The 14,726-nt window shown below is 36.5% G+C and overlaps 1 protein-coding gene across 1 annotated transcript in view; it reads right to left on the bottom strand.

Moving 5' to 3' along the window:
• The window catches only part of CCDC148 (coiled-coil domain containing 148), a 279,583-nt gene extending 265,301 nt beyond the window's left edge, over positions 1 to 14,282 (bottom strand). The window contains exons 1-3 of the mRNA XM_044669112.1: positions 14,210 to 14,282; positions 12,919 to 13,040; positions 6,595 to 6,698 (exon numbers count right to left, since the gene is read on the bottom strand). Coding sequence (XP_044525047.1) covers positions 6,595 to 6,698; positions 12,919 to 13,040; positions 14,210 to 14,282 — 299 coding nt within the window. The remainder of the gene's footprint in view (positions 1 to 6,594; positions 6,699 to 12,918; positions 13,041 to 14,209) is intronic.
• Between the last annotated feature and the right edge of the window lie 444 nt (positions 14,283 to 14,726).

The raw sequence follows: 14,726 nt of genomic DNA, 5'->3' as shown, positions 1-14,726 counted from the left end.
AAAAGGAATAACAAACTGGAGAAGTTCCAGGCGAACTGGAGAGACCTCTGGGAACTGATGCAGAGCGAAAGGAGCAGAGCCAGAAGAACATTGTACACAGAGACTGATATACTGTGGTAAAATTGAATGTAATGGACCTCTGTACCAGCAGCAATACAATGACCCAGGACAATTCTGAGGGATTTATGGTAAAGATGCTACCCACATTCAGAGGAAGGACTGCAGGAGAGGAAACATATAAGAAAAACAACTGCTTGAACGCATGGGTCGGGGTGGACATGATTGAGGGTGTGGACTCGAAACTACCACACCAATGCAACTACCAACAATTTGGAAATTGGTCTTGATCAAGGACACATGACAAAACTAGTGGAAATGTGCGTCGGCCATGGGTGGGGGGAGTGTGGGGGGCGAAGGGGAAAGGTGGAGCATGAATCATGTAACCATGTTAAAAATGAATATTAATAAATGTTTGAAAAAAAAAAGCCATGGAGATAAGTTATAAATAGTCAGTTTTAGATGATACAAGAAAATGTGATGTAAGACATCCTTCCAATTAGAGTTGTCCAAAAGTAGATTGGGCTGCCTTGGAGGAAGGAGTCAGATGCCCCACTTTGGAAGCCATCAAAAAGAAACTAGATCACTCCTTGTCAAGCTTGTTATAGTAAGGAATCCCCTTTAGTTATGGATCAGATTTACTGGCTCCTAGGATCCCTTAATCTAAAAGTCTATAATTGAGGGAGCAGTTGGTGGTTCAGGGGATAGAGAGCCAGGCCTAAAGATGAGAAGTCCTGGGCTCACACCTGGCCTCAAACACTTCATAGCTGTGTGATCCTGGGCAAGTTACTTAACCCCCATTGCCTAGCCTTAACCACTCTTCTGCCTTGTAACCAATACTTAGTATTGATTTAAGACCAAAGGTAAGTTGTTGGGTTTTTTTAAGTCTATAATTCAGTTAGCACAAAGTTCTTTTCCTGCACTAGCCAGTAGAGGGGAGACACCTCCAACCCAATTGTGGCCTTCAAATGCTTGGAGAAAGTGGGTCTATCCAGGGAGAAAGTTTTGTTAACTAGCTATGTGTTTGAGTGTGGATCCTTTCTGTATTCTCTGCTATGTAATAAATGTACTTTCCTGTAAGCCTCAGGAGTCTCAGTTGTTTATAATAGGAGGTTAAAACAATTCATATCAGATGTTTCCAAAGATGACTTCTAGGTAGGGGCAAACACAAACCAGAGAGATTATTCACTATTGGGGAAAACTCCAAGAAACACACTGGAGCTTTAGTAATGGATCCAAGTTACAATCTCATATCATTTATTTGAATTGAGCATTGTCTGGGCTCTTAATATTCTGTTTGGGGCAAAGAGTACCCAGGCACAGGATGACCTAGGGCACGAAGAATGATTTACTGTGCATGGCAGGAGGATTCCGGTAATAGTGGTATATCTTAAAGGCAGCTCCTTTTCTCTCTGTCACTAGAGCAAGTGGTAAAGCCAGTACAAAGTTTAGGGAAGGAACTCTGAGGATTTCAAACATTTTTTGCTAGCTAGAGTGACAAAATCCCCTAGGGCAGGTTATATCACCTGTTTTCCTGAATTCTGGCAGCTCTGTGGTCATTTCCTTTGCTGTATTCCAGGGGAAGAAGAGTGATACTGTGGTACTTTGGGGACAGTGCTGCTTGATGTTTAGAATGCAATATTGCACATTTGCAATCAAGTGGATAGTCTTTGGCTGGGAAAACATCAACATTCTGAAGGGAAGGTGAGGTATCCTAATAAAGCCTGAGTTTTGCCATCATCAGTTTGTCAATAAAGCTCTTTGTGGGGCACCTGAAAAAATTCAGGAATCTGAGGATCACTTGTGACTAGGAGGAAGTGGTCTTGATATACTGCAAAGTAAGTTGAATGATAAATTATAATACTGACTCTGCCAACCTGACAGATCTGAAGGGCAAGACCATGTAATTCAATGACAAGCTAAAATATCAAAGCAACAAAGTATATTTGGTCATATACCAAAAGGACTGTGGGTGTAGTCTTGGGACTAACCAAGAATATAAACCATACAACTAAAGGCAACATAGCACAGTCAGGTGCTCTGGTGCTGGGTTTTTTGTTTTGCTTTGTTTTGTTTTTCATTACAAAACCATGGTTTTCTAGTCTACCAGTATTGTTGAACTTAAGACTGAAGGAGATTGGGGAAAGCCAGAAGAGGAAATGACTATTAGAGGTCAGATAGAAGTCTCAGATCCTTATGACATGGGTCTGGGTCAAAGTTTTTCATATGGGAACCTTGGGCACTTGGCTGACTGACTGGCCTTGTTGGTGGCTCCTGTATTTTCCTATCTCAATGGCAGATCTGAGCAATGGCCCTGCTCCAAATCAGGCTTGGAAGGGTGGGGCAGATACCTTCCCCAGGTATGTTCTTCTGTGTAGCACTCCCTTTGAGCTGTCTGCTTCTATCTCTTTCCCCCAACCTAAACTGTGCAAAGCAGCAAGGGCTTTGACTCAAGGAAAAGGGTCAAGAGATAACAAGGGTGCCACAGGAATTGGTATGATACACCTACCAGAGAGGGTGCTGTATAGTAATGGTCTGAGTCAGACAGATGCTGGAGTAGAATTGCAGCACTGCTCATTGTTAGGGCCTCCTGCTAAGTCCATTCACCCTGCTCAATGATGAGCTAACTAATGGCAGAATCAGTCACAAGTCCCTGACAGCAACAGGCCAGTCAAGACTAGAAAAAGTACAGTTGTTCATGAGTTCCAGTTCACAATGGATCCTGTGTTCCCTGCCCTGCACTGAAAGATGTCCTAGGTTCCTGGTTCCTGAGTCTTCAGCAAAACACTGACCCTTCTGGAAGTGTGAGTAAAACACAAAGTATTATTTACATTCCCTTGCCAGTTATCAGGGTTCTCAGAAAGCTGACCTGTGTGTTTCCAAGACCTCCTGGGTTCCAAGCACACTGTCTAGGGACTGCAGAAGGCAGGGAGAGGCTAGAAGTGCACCACTGAGTAGTAGATATTTTATTATTCATTGTTTTATTTTTATTTCACATTGTTTTGTTGATTCTAGGCCAAAAGGAAAGTACATGCTGTATCCAAGTATGCCCATCTTTCACTGTGGGGAATCAACTTCATTATGCCAAGCCACATGACTAGAGATAAGTAAAAAACTGCCTTCAGTAAAGAGAGAGGGTTTATCAGAGGGACTCAGTGTGGATTCCTATTTGATAAATCCCAGTCTTATGTACCCCCTAGGTGGCAAGTCAAGACTGTCTTGAATAGAGAGGTGGGGCTGAGAGTCAAAGGTTGCCTATTCAGAGAACCAAATAGAGAAAGCTCAGCACCTCTGTGACTTCTGCACAATGAGGTCAAATGTAAACTGCCAGGATGCACGTGGGACAAGCCCAACTCCCGATTCTTCCACTTTTTCTAACAATGTCACCCAGTAGTTAAATCTGCAGGAACTGAAGCTAAATGCCAAGGTTGCCTGGGAGGAGATGCTTGTTCTCAAAATCAGATGTTGGGGTGAAAAAGAAAGGATTAGAATCTACTCTGGCCTGAGGACAGGCTCAAGAAAGTCACTTCTGAAAGTGAAGATCAGAATGTGAAGAGACCTCCTCCACTGGGCAGAAAAGGCTAGATGGGGGAAAGATGGGGCTGCTCCTCAGTAAGATTCAACTCTCAGTGGGAAAGGCAGCACCAATGAGCAAGAATAGGAAGTAGTTCGAGAAAGTGCTGAACCTCAAAATGTTTAGGAAGACTGCGAGTCAATCGAACATAATGGACTTCTCTACCAACAGCAATGCAATGACCTGGAACAAATCTGAAGGACTTATGAGAAAGAAAGCTATCCACATCCAGGGAAAGAACTGTGGGAACAGAAACACAGAAGAAAAACATATGATTAATCACATGGTTTAATGGGGATATGATCTGGGATGTTGACTTTAAATGATAACTAGTGTAAATAGTAAAAATATGGAAATTGATTTTGATAAATGATATATGTAAAACCCAGTGGAATTGCTCATTGGCTCCAGGAGGGGGAAAGAGGAGGAAAGGGAAAGAATATGAATCATGTAACCATGAAAAAATATTCTTAATGAATTTTTTAAAAAATTGTGTGTACCTTTCCCCCTAGTAGCAGCTGATTGATTGTTCCCCTGCATATCTGCCCTGAGCCTTCACCAGGGGAGAAGCAAGAGGAGATGAACCTTGGAGAGGGAAGAGTGCCAAATGATGGTTAATGGTTGCCAAGAAAAGAACAGCTGGGCACCCAGAACTTCAGGGACACACACCTACCGTGATTCCCTGGGCCTACTAGCGAGCATAAGAAAGTAGTTTCCAGTTCTAGTATTTGTTATTTTGGAAGTTAGAGATTGTCCTGGAAGTTGTGTAGGAAGAACATAAAGAGAACTTTCTTTCATATTTAATACTTGGAAGTTCATTAGTTGGCTGAGTACAATTCAATAGCTATCCAAGAGTCAATATGTAGCATGGAGGGAGGTTGGACCTTGAAAAGAATATAAGTAAAGAGAGAGTGATAAACTAAAGTTTAATTAAATGTGTAGAGAAGAGAAAGTGATTGGGACAATGCAAGCCGGGGCAAATATGTGGCTGTCATTCTAATGATGCATTTTCTGGGGAAGAGTTCATATAAGGGTAATGCAGTAAACTTTGTTCAAGAGATCTTTTACATAGTGAACAGCAGGAAAAGATCAGAGATGAGAAATTTGTTCATCCAATTTGATTTTGTAGCACTCATTTGCAATGGGCATTTTATGAGCTTTTCTTAATCTGTTTGGGAATAGAGTGCCAAAGGCAGGATGGGGTGAGGTCAGATAAGAGATAGGAAAGAATATGGATACGAGGTAGGAAAGACTATGGGATGACTCGGAATGTAGAGCACACATAGCTGAGAAGCAATAGTGTAGGAAAATCTTGCTGAGCCCCACTCTTGTTCTCATAACCTGTGCTAACCTGACTCTGCTGTTATGCCATTTCGATGCCATCTCACCCTACATTCTGCCTATCCTGTTCAATTCTACAACCTGTGCTGACCTGCTTCTGCTTAAACAATGCTAACCATCCTGACCCTGTCTCCCACCTGCCCCTCAGCCCTCACCTTTAACCATATTGAAGTTAGCTTGGTGAATTTCTTATCTGAATGAAAGGTCTTTGAAGGCAGGGTTTGTTTCATTGGCTCCATTGTCCAATACTGGACCTTGCCCTTAGTGGGGCTTAATAAATGCTTCTTATTATTGTTGTTCTTAGCTTGATTTCCACCACCCCACCCCACTCCAGCTTCTTTCCTATGTCTGTCATCTTCTTCATGGTTATTTTTTAATTTCAACAAACATTTACTGAAATAAGGACAAGTTTTTTAATAACACAGAAAATTACCTGTACTCCTCCACCCTTTTTTTCTTATTTTATTTCTAATCACGCACTTAAACATATTTTTTACTATTATCACTTGATCATTTCTTCACTTCTATTTAATCATCTATGTGTCACCCTAAGCTTAAAGTGTTATTCTCTATAATGATATGTTCATGTAATTTCCATCAAGTTCAAGAACAATTTAATATACATATTAAGGGAGGGAGTAGAATATCAAAGTAAAAAATTCCTCCCTGGTGTCCTCTTCTATATTTGAGTTTGCATCATTGAACACTGTAATTAAAGTTGCCAAACGACTTTCCTTTTTATCATGTTTCAGGTTAAACAGAACATCATAAAAAATTTTCCAGTGGGTTCAAACTTTCCATTTGCATAATGGAACTTTTTTTTTCAGAGGAGGAGAATGGAAATGAGTTTGATGTAAAGATTTTTTTTTCACGAAGGAACATATGAAAAAATTAATATATTTTAAAATAATAAAAAACCTATTGATATTTGAACTGGATTCTATATGTGTAGGAATTACTAGACAAAGGAAATCTTTACCAACAAGGATGTTAAAATTCAAGGTCAAAGTAGATTTGACAATATTTGGAAATTTGAATCTGGATAAGAACATCAAAAAATGATTGCTATAGTTAAAGTTTTATTCTCCCACAAATATTTGTACAACATTAATGCTGGGTATATTTAATAAAAATTTGATATTTAAAAGCAATTATATAAGTTTTAGGGGGGAATATTCTTAACCCTATTATTTATCTCTCTCTGATAAAGAAATTACATTTTCTTCAGAATTAATACATTATTATTTCTTCTTTCTTACTCTCCTTAATGATGACAAAACTCAAATAATTTAATGAGATAATGCTTAATTATATAGGTATAGATGGTAACAGACAGAGAACAAATAAATATGTCAAACCAATTATTATAGTGAAAGAATGATATATTTTTGAAACAACTGTAAAAATCATATTTACCTCTACTGAATCTCAACTAAGCTAAAGAAATAACAGCTACAAGTTTTAAGTAATTAAATTTGCATTATAACTTTAAAATGTAATTATAAAAGGCTAAATAAAACAGAAAGTTTGGGGACATCAGCATGTTCAGTGAATGCTCATCAAGAATTAAATGATAAAATTATTTTCTCAATTTGAACATTTGGGATTTTGTCACTTCTTACCTGATTTCTTGGAGCCTTTTGTGCTCTTGCCACCATACTTTCTTATGTTGCTTTCTTAGCCTTTGGTCTTTAGATGTTTTTGAAGTCTGCTCTGTTTTTTTTATCTAGTTTCAAAGGAATAAAAGAGAATGAAAGGCCAACTTTTTTTAAAATGTGTCTTCAAAAAGAAATATTTTTTAAAATTTGTCTTATAAGAATGTAGCCACAACATTTTAGAATGTTACATATAATTCATACTTGTTCTCCCCACATTTGCTCTAGAGTGGGCCATGTTTTCCTTTGAAAATAAGTAGAAAATGTCTCTTCATTCTCAATTCATGCTAGTGTATTTTTCAATCTGAGCACACCTAAAAGAGGCACTATCTTGATTAAAATGGGAAGTAGCTGGTCTTAAATCCTGCTCAGTGTAAGAAGTGATGCTTTTATACAATTTAGGGAAAAGATAAAATAATGCTATTCCTCACCCCCTTCCCAAACACATGAAGATCAAAATATCCTTGAGCATATAGAAAATATCTTAATCATTGTATAAATGGCCCTTAGGAATCAGGGAAACTAATCCTCTGGTTAAAGTTACCTAATAATATTTGTTTCCTAGTTTATAAAATAAAAGAGTAAGATTATATCATCTTTAAGGTCTTTCCCATCATTAAAAATATTATAATTTTCCAAGCATATTATAAAAAAGCATAAATTGTTCAAAAATTTTGTGATGTTCAATAAAGAAGCAAAAACAGAAGTTTGAAAAACACAAATCTCTGAATTAAATGTAATCTCTTTTCTGCATCCCTTATTTTAAGAGACCATATAATCAGTGTTTTATCAAGTATCAATTACATTCATACACTTCTACAGTAATAATTTTTCATTTTACAAAACAAATCAGAATTTGAAATAAGTACATTTATACACTTAAGGAAAATTTATTCAGCCCCTACGTGCCAGGCCATATGCTAGAAAACAGGGATACATGGGTAGAAAATTCATTAGCCCCCTGCTCTTAAGAAGCCTATGAGATCTCATAAAATCATATATTTAGAGTTATCAGGGGCCTCAAAGGTCATCTGGTACAGACTTTACACAAAAAGAAACTAGGGTTCAAGGCAGTTAAGTGACTTAGTTAAGAAAGAACCATAATATTACAGATTTCGCTTTTAAAGAGATATTCGTGGACCACCTTATTCACTTTACTGATGAGGAGCAGAGGCCCAAAGAGGTAAATTGTCCAGTGTTGCTCAGAGAGTAAGTGTGTAGTTGAACTGGAATTTGAATCCTCATCCTTTAGTTATAGATACAGTGTTCTTTCCACTTAAATCGCAAAACCTTCTGCTATGTCCCTGACTTGCGAAATTTTTGCTTAAGGATCTCCAATGAAGAGGAATCCACTACCTCTCATTCGGTTTTGGATAGCTCTAAGAAACTCTTGGGTAGTTTTTCCTTACATAAAACCTTTCACCATTACTCCTAGTTCTATCCTCTGGGCCAAACAGAACAATAATTAATGTTCTGCTCTAGTATAGAAGCTTTCATAAATCAACATTGAAGATACGGAAGCATCAAAAAGGTAGCACCGAAGAAGGAATATTTTAATGTAGGTTACTTTTACTGACACGTACAGATAAAATCACAAATTGCCTTGACCTCAAGTTTACCTGCTTTCTGTCCTGATATGGATTCAAAACTAAGGGTAAATGATTACAAAATAGCAGTCTCTTTTAAGAACAAAAATTAAGCTGCTTTTCATTTGCAATTTTTCTTTATTGCTTTATGAAACTTCTCTTCTTTTTTCAACCCCAAACATAGCACTACCTCCCCTATCCAGAAGAGATGATTCAGTCCTCTACTTCCTCAAGACTAAGGTTATCCCATAAAAATTCTTTTAATTTCCTTCTTTTGGGCCTCAAAAATTCTTAATATTCCTGTCTCAGAAAAAGCATCCCTATACTATATTGCGACAAATTCCCCCATTTGTTTATTAATCTCTTCCCTTCTTCCTGCCACCCTTCCTTCCTTTCTTCCTTCCTTCCTTCCTTCCTTCCTGCTATTTGACCATAGTCAAATCATTTAATTTCTCAGAACCTATCTTTTCTACTCTGCATTGTGAGAATGATAACTGCCACCAAAGTGCTATGTAAATGTGAGCTATTAGAACTTCCTACAATAGAATATAAGGCTCCATCTATTTGTGAATGGTCTACAGTCATCAGAGCTTGCCTAAGATAAATAAAACATTCAAGTTGCTTTGACATATTTGATCTCTGTTTAACATACATAAAAATGACTCTGCACTTGTAAAAGTGATGGATACATTTTGATGCTATAAAATCAATACTGCTGCCTATGGGAAAAGGATGAGGTCAATTAAGTAGATTGTAAAAGTCAAGATAAATCTCTAATTTTTCATTAGTTACTTCTGCTCCCTACTGCTTAATATTTTGCTTTTTTGCCAACTTTCTGATTTCTTCTGTTCCCATCCTCAGGCAAAAATTATAGGAAAAATATCATCTGTAAATTAACTAGGATCATAGACTTAAAGACTGAAGGGACCCAGAGACAAGAATAATCCAACCATTTTACAGACATTTTACAGATTAGGAAACCGAAGCACATGGTTATTAAGTGGTTTGCACATGTTTACCTAGCTAGTAAGTGTCTATGGCAGGTTTTGAACTCAGACCTTCCAATGTTCAAATCAAATATTCTAGCCACTAACTAAAAGATTTAATGTAGTTGTCATCAAGAACAGGTTGAAACAAAAAACAAAGCTTCCAAGTATTATTACTGCGTAAGCTGTTCCAAGAAATTACTACTATATTTAAGGTGAAAAGTAATTTCTGCTAAATTACAGTGAACTTCCACATTTTAAATATAATTAAAAGTTGGATGTGCCATTACAATATATATAGACTGTCTATGTATATAGATAAAGTAATCAAAAAATGAGTACATCTTTTTCATGAAACTTCAGCATAGTTCAGACTCCTTGAGAATTTTGTAAAAGATAAAACGTTTAATGGATAGTGAGCTAATCTCAAAGCCAAAGAGATCTGGATTCAAGTTCCACTTCTGCCACACACTCTATGACCCTGCACAAGTCACTTAACCTCTAAGTCCTCAAGGAAACCCTGTAGGTCGGTAATAAATTGCAAAGAAGGTGCCAACCTGCAGTGGTAGAGTTTCCTGGGCTGGGGTTTCCCTAAACCATTGAAATCACAGGATCATTTCCCCTCGCCAGTGATTTTCATATCATCATCATAAATATCTTGACAGAACACATGCATCCATCTTTGCCAATATGAAGACTATACATAACTCTCCTAGATGAAATCTTTAAAGCAGACAGGAGACTGTAAACACCAAGAGCCATCACCATCAGAGCTGGCTTAAGGAATATTAGTCTATGATTAAGGAGCTGATTGAAGTAAAGTAGGAAATGCATTATCTACTCCTTAAAGTATTCATAAAAAAATAAAATGTATGCATACAAAACCTTGCTTTATGGCATACACATCCAAATGAAAAGCACATAGAAATGTAAGTGGAATTCCAAAGCTGAAAAAAATCTACCACTATTGCTAGAAATGTCCACTCTACATACTTACTTTCATTTTTTTAAAAACCTTACCTTCTGGCTTAGAATAGGATCTAAGGCAGAAGGGCAATAAGGGCTAGGTAATGGGGTTAAGTGATTTGCTCAGGGTCACACAGCTAGGAAGTGTCTGAGGTCATATTTGAACCCAGGACCTCTCAACTCTAGGCCTAGCTCTATCCTCTGATCCACTAGCTGCCCCCTACTCTCAATTTTTAATTTCAAAATTTGCCTCTATGTCCCATTTTAATTTATTTGTGAAATGAAAAAAAAAATAGTTGTTTTTTTTCCTATTCTGTTTGTAAAACAAGCAGCTTATTCTCTTTGCTTGGTGAGATACCTACTTATAAAAATATTTCTTCTCCTTGTCCTCCCCGCTTCTCCTTTTCCTCCTACTATTAGAAATTTATATAGCACTTTGCAGTTTACAAAGATGCTCTCATTTGACCCTAGGACATAAAATCCTATTTTAACCAGTTTCCCAGTTTCCAAATCAAGGATTTAGCTAGGAAATGATCACCCTGCCTCATTATAATTTCAACCCATTTAAGTAGATGCCTCTCAGAAGAATAAATATTGCCAATTAAATGGTCACACAATTTCAGGTAAAGTGTATAGCAAATTCTCAAATCAACTGTTTTATAAAATTACTAAAAAACTGAATTTTACTTCATTCCTCTTACTTTCTATGCAAAAAAGAGGCTATTAAAATTCTAATTGTTAAATATTTATTGAATACTATGAGCTTCATTGAACATAAGGAAGCCAATTGTTCTTCTTGTCAAGGTGTATATATATTTATAATATGAATGCTCAGAATAATCTCACCAATTTTACAGAAACTAAATTGATGTTCACATGGGATTTTTAGGACTTTGGTTTTGAATGACTGTAGAGTATAAGACTCTCATCTTTAAACTGTTAGCAACTATTCCAAACATCTGCAAGTACCAGTTAACTGGCATTGGGACTGAAGCAGTCAATTAGTCAAAAAGCATTTGTTAGGTGCCTATCACATTTCAGACATTTTACTGTACTAAGCACCAGGGATACAAAGAAAAGATTAGCCACAGAGTGTTAAGACCAGAAGCCAGGGTAAGCCAGCATGGCATAGTAACATGTACAGTAAAAAGGCAAGAGGTCTCAATCTGAGTGATCCTAACTGAAAGAGGGAGCCTAAAAGTACTGTGGAACCAAAATCAATATCCAGGGTTTTAAGACAAATAAGAAAAGAAAGCAAAATAAAGATATCAGAAAAAGTAGGACAGGGTCAACATCTGGAAGCCCACACTAAGGAGGGGAATCCCAGAGCCAGGAATGTAATCTTAAGTATATAATAAGGGTCAGAAGGCAGAGATCCTGAGGATCAGAGGGCATGAGCAATTTTTGAGCATGCAGGCAATATAGTATTCAAGCAAGGATCAGAGTCCTAATATCCAACCTGAGTTGTGTAATAATACACGTATAAACCAGATTGAATTGCTTGTCAGCTTCCGGACTGGGGAGAGAAGAAGGGAAGGAGACAATATGGATTATATAACTTCATAAAACTTATATGGAAATTTGTTATTAAAATAAAAAAATAAACTAATATCCAAGTTGAGCATAGATGCTAAACTCTAGACAAAATGAGTTACTTTCTGTTTTCTCCTTGCCTGGTCCTCCCCAGTCCTTACCAACTTTCTGCCTCACACCTCACACAGCACTTTGTTTTACATCTCTCAGATGCAGTTATCGCATAATATATTTGTGTATGTTCATACAACCTAAGGAAAACCTGAGCTTTTGTTGCTTGCAGAAATGTTAACAAAGGCAGGAATCTATTAGAAAGGTCATGGGCCCCACCTGGCCCCTTTCAGGCTTGCTTTTGAGTTGATCTGCATGACAACTAGAGGCATGATGGAGTTAAAAGGAATCCTTTCACCATAATTCCCATTCATGACTTTGAAGTTTCACTAAGTGGAATCTACCGGTTAATATGAAGGGATTCTTGGTCAGTGATTCAGGAATATAATAAAAAGGAAAAGGAATTTTGAAACATAACTCAGATGAAGCATTAGACTCAGATTAAGCAGCAACAGAAGAAAAAGTTCAAAAAACAAACTTAAACTATGCCTAAGGGCTTCACTAGCTAGCTGAAATGATGAGGTTAGTTAGCTGACTAGCTAGTTTCTTTTATTTGGGGTCCTGGCAGTTTACACATATGTAAAACTCATTTGCACTGAGAAAAGCAGTAGTATAAATAATTCTAAACAGCACATTTTGCAAAATGAACATTTATTCAAGTGTGTGGGGCTAAGGGACTGACTAAATGTTTCTTGCATGAATTGTGCAGGCCTCCACCTCATACTTACCTTTTCTAAGTGAAGTGTATAATCATGGGAGCCATTTTAAGAAGGTTAATCCACAATATAAATTATTGTCCATTTGTGGCTGCCCAAGAGTTGGCCAGCACTTATTTGCCCTTTAAATTTTTTTCAGCAAAAGGTCTAAATGGTCAAAAACATTAAAATACCTGCTTTGTATAATTAAAATCAAGTTGACTGTATTTCCGGGGGGGGGGGGGGGGGGATGGGAAAGGACGAACAGTATAATTATTTGGAATTTTAAAAATAATGAAAAAAAACAAACAGTTTCCTAGCACTTTTATGATAAAATTTCTATGTGGGGGACTTTTAAAAACATGATTATGTTCTCTGATTAACAAAATTTTCCAAGTAAAAAATGTGCCTTACCTTTAACTGTATAGAAGCAGACTCTAGTTTTTTTGCTTCAGTAATTGCATGTAATTGCTGATAGTCTACTGCTTTGTACCTGCAACAACTCAATCCATTTTTCAGGCGCACTACAAGACTGTCTATTTTTTACCAAAAACATAAAACTCATTATTAGTTGTTATGAAATAACTTACATTATTGGAAGCTAATTTACATCTATATTTGTACTTTGACAAGTCATATTTTTATGAAAGAATCACTTGCTGGAAAAATACTAGTCACAATACCCTTACATAGACAATCATTTTACCATTTAGAACTAATAATTAAAGAAATGCATATTACCATTACATTTATTGCATGAAATTACTTATAATTAACATGAAAAGTACAATTATAGAATTCCTCAGTTTAAATCAGGTTAATTTTTTAAATATATTTTTGTTGATATAATTTGTGTTTCTATTATCCACATTTAAGAGCATATTTCTTCCATTTCTCTTAACTTGGGTTTTAGAGAATTTGGCAAATTCTAGAGACAAGGTAAAAAGTATATTCACAGTTAAGTCAAACTCTTCTGTTGAAAAGCTGGTCAGGAACAAATAGGAAAACTATTTAAGCATTACATTGTTGTTCTTTTGTTGTTCAGTTGTGTCTAACTCTTTAGAACCTCATCAACTATACTTGTCCACAGGATTTCCTTGGCAAAGATACTAGAGAGGTTTATCATTTCTTTTTCCAGTGGATTAAGGCAAATAAAAGTTAAGTGACTTGCCCAGGGTCACACAGCTATTAAATGTCAGAAGCCATATTTGAATTCAGATTTATCCTGACTCCAGGCCCAGCTATCTTATCTTCCCAGCCACCTAAGCTATCTCCTAAGCATTACATTACTGTGATTTAAATTAAATAAGCAACTACTTTAATTTACAAAATCAGAAAAACATTTTCCCATTTTGAATTTCTTTATAAGAATATCATCTCAGCATACCCTACTCCTATTCAATCTCCTCTTGTGACAAAGAAAATTTAGAGCAAAAGGCAACCATCAAACATGTCTAATAGCATGTAAAGCATTCACATCTGTATAACTACACTTTTTTTAAGAAAAGGGAGATAGGTTTCCTCTATTTTACTTTCTAACCTAAAATAAAGTCACCTGAGTAATATTTTTCATTTTCTAAATTTTTTCCAAATATTTTTATTATTCCAAATGTTTACAAAACCAAACAATACAGGCATTTCCACATACAAAGAAAAAGAAGATAGTACCCAATGAAATCACAAATCTCCTATATGTTTGACTTACTTTTCTTCATGTCTGTATAATCAATTCTGTCCACAAGTGTCCCAGCCCCTCTCCACATCTCAAAGAATATCATCAGGGAATCCAACACATTTATATAAATTAGATCTTTCACATTTTACCTTTCTGTTCACTTCCCAGTATTACTTCTCTGGGCTCTATATAATGTTTTCCCGTTTCTACTCATTTCACTGATCATAATCTCATATAGTTCTTGTCATTTTTTTTAAATGTCTGTCATTTTTTCTTATGGTGCAATAGTATTCCTTCACAAATATACCATCATTTGTTCAGCCATTTCCCAATTGATGGGCATCCCCTCAGTTTCCAATTCTTTGCTATTACAAAGAGAGCTGCTATAAATATTTTGGAACATATGAATTCTTTTCCTCTTTCCCTGACCTCCTTGAGAAACAGACCCAGCAATGGTATTGCTAAGTCTAACAGCATACACAATTTATAATTCTCAGGGTGTAATTCCAAATTGTTCTCTAAAGTGGTTGGATCAGTTCATGGCTCC

This window comes from Gracilinanus agilis, chromosome 3, assembly GCF_016433145.1.
Source record: "Gracilinanus agilis isolate LMUSP501 chromosome 3, AgileGrace, whole genome shotgun sequence".
Lineage (NCBI taxonomy): Eukaryota > Metazoa > Chordata > Mammalia > Didelphimorphia > Didelphidae > Gracilinanus > Gracilinanus agilis.
The sequence above is the reverse complement of the archived record's forward strand: the minus strand, read 5'-3'. Positions and strand labels throughout refer to the sequence as shown.